The sequence below is a fragment of the Glandiceps talaboti genome, chromosome 4 (assembly GCF_964340395.1).
Source record: "Glandiceps talaboti chromosome 4, keGlaTala1.1, whole genome shotgun sequence".
NCBI classification, from domain to species: domain Eukaryota; kingdom Metazoa; phylum Hemichordata; class Enteropneusta; family Spengelidae; genus Glandiceps; species Glandiceps talaboti.
In genome coordinates this window covers 8,666,465-8,682,960 of record NC_135552.1, presented here as the reverse complement: position 1 = coordinate 8,682,960, position 16,496 = coordinate 8,666,465, and the positions used below count along the sequence as shown (strand labels likewise).

Below are 16,496 nucleotides of genomic sequence, written 5' to 3'. Positions count from 1 at the left end.
ATATAATATAAAAAAAATAAAACTATACATGTAAATCTACCTACCCCACTTACAAAATGTACATTGTATTCTAAAATTGAACATAATGGGAACCACACATTTTTTTTTTGTCAGGCCTAATTAGAACTCTCCCGTCAAGATACAAGAACTAATTAATACTACATGTAGTCTTTTAATCTGTTGATTGTTTATATAACATAAGTGTACATGTACCATGTGTGCATGTATCCTGAGGTTGGCACTTTCACCCATCAAATTGCCTGCTTATGTGCATATCAGTGAAGCTTCTTTCTTCAAACCTTGGTCATTCTTATGAACTACAGTCATTTTTCCTGCATTCTGCCAGAAAGTAGGCGATGTTGTTTTTATGATGACTTGCATGTTTGTTACATGTAGTTCTGATGTGTGCCAAGATCTCCATTCTTTTTATTTTTCATGTATAATGGAATGAAACCAAAACTTGAAGTCTTTCGATTACTGTACCATAAACTGAGACCCTGTTTTAACCACTTACATGTACATACATGTAGGTCCCTTAATAAAAGAAATGAACCCTGTAGGATTAAAGGTTAAATTCTTGCCAATTGTAACTGTATACGTTTGCATATAATGTCAAATTGCTAATTTATCATCTGGGTTTCAATGTCAAACGTCAATGACACATGGAATAGCATATAAGTTGAAGATGAAGGATGGGTACATTTTGAGTGTCCTTATGTGTGTGTCTACAACTGTAACAAAGATATGTATGGAAACCTTTGCTGTGCAAGTTCCTAAATTGCACCACAAATTCAGAGTTTTGTTGCTGTACAATGTATCAGTAAGTTCCTGGACAGTACAATGCGCAATGTATGAGGAACCCCAGTGTAAAAAATAAACCATTTGATAACAGTGACTACCTCTTACCAAGTGTTTCATAATTTTACTCAGCTATGTGACCAGTGAATATTCATGATGTTTTCACTGAAGGTAACTAATAAGCACTTACGAGTTGTGAATATTAATTGTTCACCTGTTACATATGCATTTCTGCTGACTCCCATGATGCAATGTGGCCCATAGCAAAAATTCCCAAATGAGGCATACAATTGGTATTTCTCTGAAATTGCATGTATTAAAGTAGTGATGTAAAATAATGAAATGACGCCACAACAAAAAGCCTGCATTTCCTGTATAAATTACTATAATTAATGAAAGTCAAAGGAATGTACTATGGGTCCTGTAACCAATGATTCTGAGCCATAGCAGAGACAGTTTCAAAAATTTATTTCTTTGTGTAATTTGCTTGACAATCATGAAGTAAAATGATTATACCATTCTGTAACAATGAAATATCAACTTATTACGAAAATAGCATGAAATGTACATGTATTTCTTATAAACAAGTTGGTATTAAAGATGTGCTCACTTACGAAAATATCACTTGTACATGCAATTTGCCAGTGTTCCCCTTCATTAAAAATTTGTATAATGTTTTTGGGATGAAGAAATCTGTCCTGTTATTGCAACGATGTACATTTGTATATGTTACCAGATTTTGGCAGGCTACATGTACATGTACAACTTGATTTGACATCTACTGATATATATATATTGATCATGATTATTACATGTGAGATTTCAATTTTCATTTGCCAATGTTTGCAAAGTTGTGACTTAACTGATTGGGCTGAAATATCCCATCTGATCATACAGGTATGGGTCCTGACAGTGGCCTACACTTTATATGCTAAAATTCCTGTAACTTGTATAAGGAACATTCATGATGAAGCAATAGCTGTTGTAGAATTACATTGTACTAACAGTCATATTTCTACAAGATATATACATATGTACATGTACATGTATGTCAGTCCAGCATGTAAATCATTTTTCTTTATAGTCTGGTTTCACAGGAAATGTATCATCTATAATATGTTCATATATATATAAATACTGGTACATGTATATATTAATATCAATTGTCAGGATGCAGAGATTTAATCAGATTTGCAAATTTAGATTATGACTATAGACATCTGAGTGCACCGAAGAATCCCATCATATGGAGCCTTACATGAATAGTGGTATGACCTTTTGGTTGAGGCCAGGTAAACTGAACAATACATGTAGCAACTGATATTGTTTCTGTGTTGTGACCTGTCTTGGCACCAGATGTTCACTGGCACCAGATGAGTCATCTTTGGGTTTTGATGCTTGGCTCAGTTTTATCAAATGGACATGTTATTAGTCTTAGTCTGTCCAATTAATATTGTATGCATTTACATGTGTAGCCTAGGGAAAGGGTTGATGCATGTATATTTAATGGTATCATGATAGTACGGTGAGAGGAAACATTCGCATATACGTTGAAGCTCATGTAATTCTCAGAACCTGCAATAACATTTCACCTCATGTTAGAGACAAAATAGAACAAGTAGGTTGACTTATTCTGATGTGTGCCTAGAGGTAATGCATGTGTAGTGCCATGAAGTGGAAGTCATGGTCCCAGGTGTCAACCAAGAAATTTAATGATCAGGACATGCTAAGGTGGTAGAATTCTATTTCAGGTAACGAGAATTATGTTGTATCTGTTCTCAAAATTATATAACTTAACCTACATGTACATGTACTCTAGGATTTTACATGTAATGTTCAAGGTGACAGAGTCAATCATGAAAAAATTGAGGCAATGAAGTGCCATTGGTCAAATATACTGATACAGACAGTGACTACATACATGTACATGAGACATCAATGGATGGAGACAAGTCTCATGTACACTACATGTAGTTGTCAATTCAGTCTGGTAGATTGAATACTAAACTACAATTTCATACAAAGATAAAAAAACTTGTCTGTGAGAAGAACATTCATGTAGTTCAATAACTAGTGACAGAAAGTGCTTGAAAATGGTTCAATTGGTAAAACGTGTGGTTGTGCATGTAGTGAGTACACTACATTTGTATACAATACAGTTTGCTTTTGATGTTCTTGCCATTTATGATTATAATACATGTAGTATTATATATTTTTGATGATTTTCTTTTTTTGTAAATCCCTTCATAAAATACATTTAGTGAGTCTATTAAAGTGTCAAAAAGTGGCATGAATACGTCATACTTGTGAGAAACGAGACATGACTGACTTAATAGTGTTGGAGTAAGCACGGATGTCATTGAGTGCGGTAACACCAGACACTGTATTCAGACACAGTCAATTGACCTCACTGGCTTTGTTGTGCTATCAACAAAAGCACAAAGGATTTGGCTGGTAAATCTATTCAACACCCTTGTGTTTCATTTTATTGCACGGATTCATTGTCGTAGTATATTTAAAACCTCAAATTTGTTCCGTTGCCAGTTCAAGTTGTCTACATTTCCTTCCATCTCGTTTCAATACACACGAGTGTGACTGTAGCTCCTCTTGAATAATTTCTCGTATGTATTTTGGGTCAGAAATGAAATTTCAGCCGAAATAATTTCATGCTACAAAGTGAAATGTAAGTAATTTTAAAAGAAATTGCAATGTGAATATTGGTCTTGAAATAATGCACTGCATATTATGATAGATAATTAGGTCAAAGAACTCTGACATTTGTGGCTTTGTTTTTGTTCGTTTCATTTGTAGATAGTCACTCCGATATACCACACACATACGTACACAGGAGCACATACAGAGTTTCAAAATGGTGGACTATTACAAAGTTCTCGGAGTAGCAAGGAATTCAACAGATGATGAAATCAAAAAAGCGTAAGTACTTCTGATTTTGTTGGCCCACATAATGCATGCAATGGTGTGTATCACTCATCTCCCTATTATATAGTGTACATATACAATGATATAGTACGTATATATGTGATTCAACCATGGTAGTTATAAAGTTCAGACATTAAAAAGTATTGATCACCCTTTGTCCTTTTAACCATGTTTACGAGAAAATGCTTCCAAGTTACATGTAGCATAGGACGAAGCTAAGAATATACTCATGAACTGGATATGATCTTGAGTTGAGTTCAACCCCTGGATGTCTTGAGATTTATTTTGGTACTAATATCTCCTGGAGATGAAATGTCTACGCAAATCATCATAGATAAAAATAACTCATTCCATATGAAGCTAATGTTACTGCTGTGGTTGTTTGACGAATTTGTTCATTAAATAGTGATTTGGAAGTCCGAATGTTAGCATTTGTTTTCGTGATTAACTAACGGCCAGGAAGGGACAGACAGCAATTACATATAGGAAACGCCTCCATGTTGGACATTCCACAGCTGTGCTCAGTGGGAATAGTGGTGAATTCCGCTCATGGAGTTTTCATGGTTTCAGACTCTCCACTCCTATCAACAATGAATTTGCTAATAGTGATGCAAAGAATTTCAAACGTTTAGACCACAAGTTGCAAGAATTCTTATTTTATTCAAGAGTTTTTGATTCATCACAGTCCAAAATACAACTTATAGACATCAAAGATGAGAAGCTAGATGAATTATAAATAATGTCTGTTCGTGTATTTAGCCAACAGTGTGTAATATGTTGCACGAAGTGAAAAACACCAGGCTTTTTAATATTACATGTGTATTGTTAGTTGTAATGCCCAATGGTGTACCTGCTAAAACTCTTATCTGTTACAGTATATACATGTGTAATATATGAAAAGGGGCAAACAAGGGCACAGTTTTGACTAGTGTACAAATATACATGCAATCTGTTATACCTTAAAGCACTAAATGGTAGCCAGAGATCTTGCATTTGAGACTGTAAGAGCAATTAATAGCCAAGCTATATTTTCTACTTAGGAAGATGCCTTGATAATATCCCAATGTGATATGACCATTTATCTCCATTGCTGTCATACAGCTGCAATGCAGATATTAGAAGTCAATATCCAAATAAGAAATACCTATTTTCCTCAATTTCTCAACAATTTATTATCAATTGTTCACTGTCAATAATTCTCTATTAACTATGGTGTGTTTTCCTGCTCCTTTTTTAGTTGTCTCTGTGACTGATATGTACACAGTCAATTTAAAAGTACATGCAATTTATTGTAAACATTTTTTAATCTACAAAAGTTTGATGTTAGAAATTACGAAAAAAATAATTTGAAAAAAATAACACAGACACTCATTGTGGTGACAACATGAACATACGTGTAGGATGGTGGAAATGTATGCGTACCTGATATATTTTTGTCTTACTATAAATGTATTACATGTATATAAAGTTATAACATAAATAGTGCAGAATTCTTAAAGCACATTTTCCCAAGCCAGACCATCTTTTTCTGCTGACACAACCTCCTGGTGGTATTTATTGTACCTTAAGCCCTTTTGTTGGTTACAAGCTGCATTGCCCATCAAACCATACAACACCACATATTCTGTATGAAATGGGGGTGTGTTTTGGGGGAGAGGTTGGGGGTTGCATGTGCTACTCAAGGAAGTGGTTGTCACCGCAGGCCTGATCATACCCTGGGTTTACTTATTAAATTCTTCTCTGTCATTGATGGTCTTTGTTCTATAAAATCACTCATAATTAAAGAGGTCAACATGGCTCTATCATTTCATCATGAAAATGTCCATAAAATATCCACCTCTCATAGCATATTTAACTATACTATACTGTACTCAAATTTTACTTCATGAATGCATGCAGTAGTCAGTTTTTTCCAGTCCTACATGTATATGTAAGGTGCACTGCATGAGACGACGTTGACTATGTTGTTACATTTAGGCTTGTTTTGTATTTGTTACATTTGAAATAACATTTTCATTGTGAATTGAAAGTATGGAAAGACATGTTGACCTCATTAATTGTGAGTGCTTTTATATCACAAAGACAAAATAGTACAGTAAACACCATTAATCAATTTTACTGGTAAACCCAGGGTAGATGTACAATGTATGGCCAGGTTAGTCTGTAACAATGATCCTTCTGAGTAGCACATTAACACCCCTGCATGTATAGAATTAGAATACACAGCATTGTATGGTTAGATGTGTGATGCATCCTGGATCTGGCAAAAGGTCTATTACACTACATGTATGACTATGAGGTCCCCATAGTCTCACTCAGTCCCTACAGTGGAGTGGGTAAGCTGATTGTCTCACTCAGTCCCTACAGTGTAGTGGATAAGCTGATTGTCTCACTCAGTCCCCACAGTGGAGTGGGTATAAGCTGATTGTCTCACTCAGTATCCATGTACATGGCCAGTAGTTATCACTGATGTGTAACTAGAGACTATTTGAAATGACTCATCCCTTGGTAATGTAACAACTGATATAGTACAATAACTTTCATAGCGGAATTAATCTCACTCTCTTCAACTCTAAGGCCAAAAGTGTTATTATTTTGCTACTGTCTAAGTATCTGTAGCATTTACAAGTTATGATTATTAAGACTATATACCCATGTATGTATGTGGTGAATCAATTTATTTTTAGAAAGATGATGCTACTGATCAGTCAATTTCACTTAATTTTGCCACTGTGAAAAAGACAGAGATTTTGATAACAGTCACTGAGGAACTGTTTTTAATAGGGACTTACTTCTGTTCTTGTTGATCATTTAATAATATATATCTTATTATAATAACGCTGGATCAGTGTGTTATGAAAAGAAAAAGAAATATTTGTATATCAAAGTACAAATGTAAGTTTACATTCCTCCAGACCCGTCGAAACTGAACATTGTCTGGTCTTCCCAAATCTACATATATTTTTGTTGACCCAGAAAGTTTGCCCAAAGCAACTGTGTTACTTGTGTGATAGGGTACACTGGTCTATGTAAGTAAGATTTATCACTAAGTCTTGTAATTGTATAAAAACTGACTCTGTGAGACCTTGATGTAAGAGTATAAGAGAAGACTGGGTCAAGACTTATGGCATCTATGGCATTTCATTTGACATGATATGATGGATTGTGTTCATGTCACCCACTCTTTAATAAATCCTCTCTGCAATAAGGCAAGTGTAGGTTAGAAGCAATCCTCATAGTCAGTCCGCTAGCATTATATAACATGTAGTAGAAAGGTGAAATTTTGCCGTGCTTTATATTTAATCCGATTCTGTAGTTTTCTGTTTGTACACGTATGCATTTTCCCCCCCACTTATTAAGTTGCAGGAAGGTTATCCTTTTCAGGACATTGAGTGTAATGGTTCATTGCAGTGATAAATTATTGCAATTGTAAGACAACACTTATCCCAAAGGCTTACATGTACTTACATTGTACATGTACACATACAATGTGTCAACACATATAGATTCGTATGTCATATACAGTCATGCATGCATGCACGCAGGCACATACACATACATGTGCATACACACACACACACACTCACACACTCACACACACACACACACACACACACACACACACACACACACACACACACACACACAGTCACGAACACAGTTTACTTCACCCTCCTTGTGTGGTTTGTCAGTAATGTACTGTTTCTGTGGTCTTGGAAATAGATGCTTCACTGATTTGCACACACTTCAATTTCAAAATCTAGCCAACCAAAAATACCCAGATATGGTATTCAATGTCACAACAATATTTGTTTTAATGAAACATACATTGGTGCATGTATGTTGGATGAATTTGATCAATAGTACTCATAACATTAGATGACAAACAGTTTTGAAATAACTTTGTAAACATTTTGGAGATTCCTGGCCATTGTTGAAGATTATTACATCTTCACAAACAACAGTCTTAACTGAATACATATCAATATCAAAATAAATATCAGCGAGGCTAAAATCCAAAAATTGTTAAATGACTTCAAATGTAGTTGGATAAATTTCAGCAATGTGTTTATTATGTGTTTGCACAATTACATGTAATGTAAGAAATACACATAGTTACCAAAATAACAAGTTTTCTTCTACTTCACTTATGTCTGATGATGTGATGTAGTAAAATCCAATAAACCCTGTAGCTCAAATATCAGGATGAAACATTATATTAATTGAAAACACATTATTTAATTGCCATGTGATAAGTTATTAGTTGGAATTCTGAAGTCATCTTTTTTTTTTGGTGTTGATAACATCAGATGAAACCTGTATGTTTTGTGTTAATTTGTCACCCCTTTCAGATTATTGTAAATTGGCTTTTAAATGGTATCCACACAAAAGTCAAAACAAGAGGGATAAAATATTAATTTAGAACACATAACAGTATTCACTTGGTCATGTGATAAGTTATGAGTGCTGGAATTCTGAAATCATTTTTTTGGTGTTAATATTGATGAAACTTGTGTGTTTATGTTTATTGCCCTTTTAGATATCGTAAATTAGCACTAAAATGGCATCCAGACAAAAATCAAGACAAGAAGGATGAAGCTGAAAAGAAATTTAAAGAAATCTCTGAAGCATATCAAGTACTTTCAGACAGTAAGTATTGAAATACATTGTAATGTTAAAAGGTCAATGTGTGCAGCCAAATAGCTAATAATGTTGTTGCTGATAAGAAATGCTCTTCTGCCAGCGATGTTGCTGATAAAGGTCTTTTTAAGTAGTCTTTCACTGCATATTGGATCTTTATCATAGACCAAAATAGTCTAGTCTTTGATGTTTAGAATATACATTTAGCTAAAAAGTTCAAAATGGTAGACAGTCAGTTAATGATGTTATTACTTCCGGATATTTTATTACAAAAAGGGGAATACAATTGATAGAATATTCATCCATCTTATTCAAACATGATCTGGAAGCTAGTAGAGGACTGTTGCAGTTTCCGTGGAGTTCGTCCAATAGATTTTATGTTAATGGCACTCCTTGTAACTAAAGTAATGCCAGGAGCCAAATGAATTTATGAGCAGAAAAGAGCAGACATTTTGGCAGTATGAGAAATGGCTAGGTATATTCGCTTAAAGCAACTTATCAGTTAAATCATTTTCATGAATTTCAAAACTGATGATAAATAGTTTTCTATTTTCTATGTCAGTACACTTGTACATAATAATAATAATAATAATAATAATGTTGGTTTTTTATATAGCGCTTTCCCACTCCGTGCTCAAAGCGCTTTACAATTACCGGGTATGGCAATTTTTGATATTTTTCAGTTCATACATTCAGTGATATACTAATATACATGTAGCTAATTTCAATAGTAGCAGGTGAAATTGAAAAAGTAGCTGGTAAGCCGTAATAAAAAAATTGTTGGTTCCAATTATGCTCAATTTTAGAATAGGTGGGGTAGGTAGATTTTGTATTTTATTTTATTATATATTTTTTTCTGCGTGAGTGTCTAGTTTAGGTTTTCCATTGTTTTCCAAATGGTCTCTGTGTTGTTTATTTCTTCCTATCAGATGTACAGCCATTACAAATTGGAAGAATAATTTTATTTTGTCTTTTTAAATTGGTGTCAGTTTCTGTGTCCACTATTTCTCGAGAGACTTCACAATTTTTGTGATTTCATATTTTTTTCTCGAATACCTAAAAAAAAGTTTAGGGTGGGCAGTGAAAAGCTCGGTGGGGTCGGGTAACCAGAACCAAACAATTATTTTTTTTAGGCCTACCGGTAATAGGTAAAAGGCAGTACCTAACAATGGGTATATAATGGTTGAAAAAAAGTAACTGACAAAATATTGCAGAGTAGCCAGTTCATTTTGCCAGATACTGGCCCTTATCTATATCCCTGTACATTTACAAACCCCCTTTTTGGTACATGGGTGATATGTACCTTTTAGTTCCAGTGTTTGCAGCCAGCCTTTTGAAAGAGTGGGACATAGTGTCCTGAGACTCTCATTTTTCTGGGTCATCATAGATTTTTTGGGGACATTATAAGAAAAGTGTCAATGGTGTTGTAGCATAACTGTACAGTTTTTAGAAATATTTACCCACATGCTGATCCATACTAGATATTTGCTGAATGATTATCCAGTTGCCTATCCAACCCTGTTGTTATCTATGCAATATACGTGATCATTTGGCTGTTGCTATAGGCATGGTCATGTTGCTAAACATATTTGTATACAATTTCAATGTGGATCATCTATGACCCATCACTTCCAAAATTGTGGGTCAGGTCCAAAAAATGTGTCAAATGACCCAAAAAAAACCTCTGGCTGCAACACTGCATAATTGTGATAATTACATATCATGAACAATTATGTATTATACTAACCTTTTCAGGTTATGAAGTCCATATAAAAATAAATGGTTGTGACAGGATTAGGGTTTAATATGTTGAATTTGGACAAAGAAGTTAGCTGTAAGTTTTACAACATTGTAGTTTGTACGTACGTACATACACATACATACATCTGCACAAGTTATGGTGTGGTAAAGATGTATGGTTTACTTCAAAAAACATACACACTGTAAATAGTAATTACATTTAACACTGTAATATACCTAGACTCCAAGATACACTTTCCCAATCCTAGCTCTCTACGTCTGTAGGTTGTCTCCCATGGTTTACGAATATTGAAAATTGAATCAGGTAGGAAGAACAGTATAGAAAGAATTGATCCTATTTGTACACTCTGTGGCCTTGTTGAGGTTAAGGATGAGTTCCATTTTCTTTTGAAATGTCAAATTTTTGATCAATGTCATAAAAAGTACATTCCACATTATTTTGTACCCTCCTTGTACAAATTTTATAGAGATAATGTTTTCAGAAGATAATGATATAATACAAAGACTAGCTGTTTTTCACAGAAGTCAAAATATTTCTTGGAAGCAAGTCCCAATTTTTCGCTGATGTCTCATCAGCATCATCGGGATGTATTACAATTACCCATTGTAGTACACCACTGATGATGCTGGCAAGAGGTCAGTGAAAATTTGGGACTTGCTTCCAAAATGACTCTGACTATAAATTTATATCTAAGTATAAATCTTTGCAGGCTAACTTACACTTCATGTATACAATCTGTCAAAATGTAAGAAATGAGACTTTATTTCAGAGAATTGTGAAAGACTTCATGTCTAGTGTGCCCTTTTAGGGTCTTTTTAGACTGTGCTAATTAAGCAGAGAGTTGCACAGAGGTACCATAGTCCAGGCCTGTAATCAAATGTTAATCCCCTACCCCACCCCCACCCCACCCCAGAAAAAACATTGCAGTATCCTTACATCATGTGGTGATGTACACTAATGTTTTGATTAGAAATAAAGTTAAGATTCTGATATCAGTTATAGACAATACATTTTTGTATCTGTTTAGGAATCTACTATTAAAACTGTATTCACATTCACATTATTCACATACTATATAATATTTACCATTGTTGTTTTGTTGTACAGAATAAAGGGAATCACGTAAGAAACAAATTAATCTAGAGTAATGCAGAGACATGTCTCAAATATTATGTTTCTTTGATAGTTGTAGCCATGACAAGGCTACCATAGTGATACATTATTTATAGCCAGAGGACATTGCCCTCTGTATGGACAAAGACTCTAATTCATATGTCTGTCTCTTTCCTGTCAATAGAGAAGAAAAAAGAAATTTATGACAAATATGGTGCAGAAGGTCTGAATGGAGCAGCAGGTAGGTGCAATCAACAGAATTAGAAGTATACAAAGTTATTTAGCCAAGGAAGCCATGTGGTCTACTATACTGTACCAGTTAGTATTATTACTGAAATGTTAAAGGACCATATGGATTCCAGGCTACTAGTTTTTCAAGGTGAACAGGATATGTCATTTGATGATTGCAGGTCAAAGTGTAAGTTAGTGGAATATCTAATTTACATAAAACTAAAGTTGGTGATTGTCTTATTATAAACAAATAGAGTCATGTTATGGAAATATAGACATGGGGGAAGGGGGGAAATCAAAACATTACTCAAAGGAAAACATTTGAACTGTACAAGAATTGAAATTTCCAATTGTATGCAACATAAAATGACTGTGATTTCGAGCTGCACTAGCTGTAACTGGAATATCATTTTTTTCGATCAGACAACCAACAATACATTGACTGAAAAGTGTCAAGATACCAATAATTAGATATTGTGCATGTTAACCTAATTACAGACCAATTGTATACATAAGTTGTACAGCAATAGCATAACATCCCATTGGGGTGCTGATTTTTGGGTGTGGACCCAAAATCAATTTGATTGGATTTATTGTTTGAAAAGCTACACAGGTGATTCAGTACTGTTCAGGGTGTACAATATTACAAGTAAGTCATTATATCTAATAAAACAGTTTCAAAAGACATTCTAGTTGCCACTAATGCAGCTAGCTTTAGACTATGAAAACATTAGAAGTGAAGTGTTAGCTTTAATAATTATCTATCAAAATTAAAATGACTTGCACTGTACATTTCTGTTAATGTACATGTAAATGTATGTTCACTGGAGACTGTCATATCATAGCTACTGACAAAGTGAAGAACAGAAATTGGAATATCTTTTTAGCACAGTTAATTCCAGGACAAATATCCTTTTTCAAATTGTATCATTAAAGGGGCAAGTCAGACAGGGTGTTATTTTTGAGGTCTAATTAAGACAGTCTAGTCTTAGAACTATTTCATTAGTATGCTTAAAATAAAGCAAAAAATTCCCATGATCACCTTAAAGTAAACTTCATCCTACAATTTCATACTTGCCCCTTTAATGAGATGATGTGAAAATTTATCTTGTGGAACCACTTTAAATTGAAAATTCATGAATGATAGCCAATATTTTAGCAATGATCTGAGTGAAACACTCAAGTCCTGATGAATTCAGGATCCCTAAAGCTAAGAAGGCGTTGCCTGAAACCTACGCCTTCTGTCATGTTATTGTCATACTGAGTCAAGGTGGACTCGACCTCCACAATATTATTGCAGTTTTGCTTTTTGGTTTGATACAATCTCTTTAAGAAATTGATGCACTCATACATGTAAGCCTCACTTCATTTCAATATTATATTTCATGAAAAGAGGAGGGGGCAAGTTCAATTTGGTAAAAAAAAAATGGCCACTAGATTGATTTGTTCAAGAATAATCCAGAGGGCTTCAAATGAGTCATGAATAATTACTGCACATGCATTTGTATATCAGTGACGTGAATGCATTCTGTAGAGACACACACGCTGAAAAACACTGGCCCAATTTATAAATCAGCTGTTTATTCAAACTTGTTTTGAAATTAAAAAGTCAATAAATACCTGGATTAGGGATGTTGACTACATTTACAAGGCCAGGTTGATCAAGTTGTGACATCTGCCTTTATCCGTTGTAAAATTGTTATTTATTTGACAGCTGGGTCCAGTGTCTTTCAGTTTTTGTAATCAAAAGTACAAATAATGCATACTATGTACTCTGTACACTTCATTATTTTTTGTCATCACGTGAATATGTATGAACATGTTACTAGAAAATTCATCATTGAAGTTAATGCATTCCCTGTGGTACAGTATCAAATTACCGGAAATCTCCTTACACCTGGACAGAGCCCTCAAGTGGTATTTCTAGTTAGCTGGGAATTAAATAAATTGAAACTGAATATAGTCAATTTGCAAATTGCAATGACAACATTTGCATCATGAAATTACTAAAAGATTGAATGTGTGAGTCACACTTTGGTGATTCCAGCTGAGATATACAAACGACTGATGAAAGTAAATCTATATAAAGCCTTGCCATTTGTCTAGGGACAGACTAGAATTTATATTGTATATTTTTGTTATGGTTCACATAATTTTTATTTTTATCATTCATTTATTTTAATGTAATATGCATGTACTGAAGTACAAGTCTGTAAGTTGGGATACGTACAATGTAGAATGAGTGCTGAGGAGCTGTGCGTGTGTGTATGTGTGTGTGTGTGTGTGTGTGTGTGTGTGTGTGTATTTACACATCTTTATATGAATGTTCATGTGTATGTATATACACTTACATGTATACATATCTACATGTATGTATGTATGTGTGTGTGTGTACAGAAGGTCACATCACAGACAACATTGGATATGGCGCTACTTGCATTGCATGTTGTGCAGTACGAAGTTCGAATCACAAGAGAGCAATGCCACCATAGAAATGTCATCGATAAATTGAATGATGAAGCAATCAAGGCTTCGTGATGGCAGCTGTTTCAGATAGTTATGTACCAGTCAACAATCTAGTAGTGTCTTGAGATAGCTGTTAGTTTATAGAGTAGACCACAGGCAGTGTATATAATAAACTGATTCTGTACTGTGTGGTCATGAGCACATGTATAGATAGAGTGTGCCATGTCAGAATATATGCACAAGCAAAACGGAACATATCAATGTCCAATGTATGTCACCCCCAATAACTGCTGTGAAGTTACAGATACACAATCACATTGTATCAGTTTGTAAATGTCTTACAGGTGACTTGTGTTGTGGACTAGCGACTTTCCTTTGATAAAGGCATGATGCTGCATGCGGCAAGATATCAGCTTTTACTTCTAAAGAGAATGCAACACTACGCATAAAGTCAACAGCTTCACATTGTAGATAAATCAACTATCACAGTTATAGGGCTGTAAATAGAGCATAACAGGCTACAAAGTAATAACAGTAAAACAAAAAAGTGCTTGTGCATGAGCATGGAAATGTCCTGCTGGTAACTGTAAATTATGATCTTTCGACTACACCTTGCTGACTTTCTGTAGTACCCTTCTCTTTCAATTTTCTTTGCCTTTGTCTCGTGCCTAAAACAATGCAGTTTTCTTATCTTAGCCTGTACTCTTATATTTTGATGTGGTGCCAAGTAAAAGAATTTTCTCAACTTCTGCTCAATGCTACTCTACTGTAGTATTACATTAGGATGTTTCCCCTTCTCATAAAATCACAAGGTGAAATTCCTGACATGATGGATATTAATGGCCTGTTATTACCGGCCATGGCCATAGTCACCTCCTGAAGACCTCACATATGTGTACAAAAAAATTTACTTTCTTCATGATCTGTGACAGCAGATGCAGCTTTGTGACTTCCTACTACTCAACTCATTTACTGCTTGTTCTGTGTTAGTGTTGACTGGCTCTGTTTTGAGACAACCATGCAGAAACCAACAGGAAACAGTATGTGCTACACTTTAAGATAGCAAGGTTGAATCAATACTCTTTTCTTGCTACATTTTGTGTAACTGAAATGAACTAACCATGCCACAATGCAGACATCAAAATATTGGTGCCTGCATGTCTGCGTGTAGTTGCAGTACATTTAAATAGTTTATTTCATTTCAAAGAAAATGTAGCATGAAATTGCAATCGTGTTATCTTAAAGTATAGAACATACACTTTCTTATTTCCTTCTGTGTGCTTGTATCAAACAAAGCCTGTGAACACGAACATGAAGTCGGCAGTATTTATAAAATGGAACTGACGTTCTTTGCTTTGCATATTATCGCTAAAACTTCTTCCAATCTCACAACACTTCAGTAACAATCATTGTAACATCACATTCTTCAAAGTTAAAAATAAAATTGATAACTTCACTATCGGTTCCCATACTCTTGGAAATGAATCTCATCCGTCCTATTTGTTTGTTTGTCTGTCTTTTTATAAACCACCCTCCATCCACACCACATTACAGGGAGCGCCAGGCCATCATATAGACGGACCCATAGGACAAGAACTACGACTAATCCCAGAAGAAGGCAGAGAACATATTGGAGAGGTTTTTATTCTATTTACTTTCTATGTTTTCATTCATATTTACTTCCTCTAAAATTCAGTCCATCACTAACCATAAATAAATATCATTTTACATCATAACTGATTCAAAACTTTTCAAAACTTTACTCCAATTTTGCGAGAAAAAAAATCGTGAATAAAAAATAAAATAATATTGCTGTGGAAAGCATTTGTTTATAGGCATAAAATAATCCCCCTTGGCATTTTTTGCAGTGTATATGTTTGCATGTGTAGTTTTTGTCACAAGTGACAATGCCAACCATTTTTTTCTATAGCCAATGTATATATAAACAATGCGTATAGCTTGCCTTTTGTTTTGGTTTTGATAGTGTGTGTAATGTCATTGCATAATTGCAACAAAGTGTAGTAGCTCTCACAAATTGGCTGAAATGCATATATAACAAAGACTCAGTGAAATAATACTACTTGCCATATAAGGAAAGGGTTTTTACAGGTAGCTGGGTTTGATCCCTGTGGGCTGTAGTAACTTTTTTTCCAACTTTTTTTAATGATATTTGCTAGTCCTAAACATGAACTTTTGTAAAGTTTTCAGGATTTTTTTATGCACAAGGGACTTTCTAAAGTATATGATCCTTTTGTAATAAACTTTTAAAAAACACATGCCTTTAATAATTAGTTACACATATTATTTTTCGGTAACAGGGTAAGTAGGTGGCAGGATTTCCAATGTTCATCCACAATTATGATACAACACAGAGAAATCTAGGTACATTACATCACCAGATTTCCATTGATGTCACTAAAATCTAAAATATAGACTTGCAGTAGAGTTGAATTTGTAATCAATACATTGTAAAGAACCAACCTGTGATATTTGAATGTTGCTGAGTGCAAATATGCATACTTTGCACACCAAACTTTGGACACGT

General features: G+C 34.4%; 1 protein-coding gene across 8 annotated transcripts in view; it reads left to right on the top strand.

Moving 5' to 3' along the window:
- The window catches only part of LOC144434633 (dnaJ homolog subfamily B member 6-like), a 45,126-nt gene that overhangs the window by 6,747 nt on the left and 21,883 nt on the right, over window positions 1–16,496 (top strand). For 5 of the 8 annotated variants that reach the window (XM_078123129.1, XM_078123131.1, XM_078123127.1 and 2 more), the window contains exons 2-5: window positions 3,610–3,732; window positions 8,279–8,388; window positions 11,439–11,495; window positions 15,506–15,589. In XM_078123129.1, the coding sequence (XP_077979255.1) occupies window positions 3,668–3,732; window positions 8,279–8,388; window positions 11,439–11,495; window positions 15,506–15,589 (316 nt within the window). In that variant the 5' untranslated portion in view covers window positions 3,610–3,667. The remainder of the gene's footprint in view (window positions 1–3,609; window positions 3,733–8,278; window positions 8,389–11,438; window positions 11,496–15,505; window positions 15,590–16,496) is intronic. The other 3 variants (XM_078123132.1, XM_078123130.1, XM_078123126.1) reach the window with 2 other exon arrangements.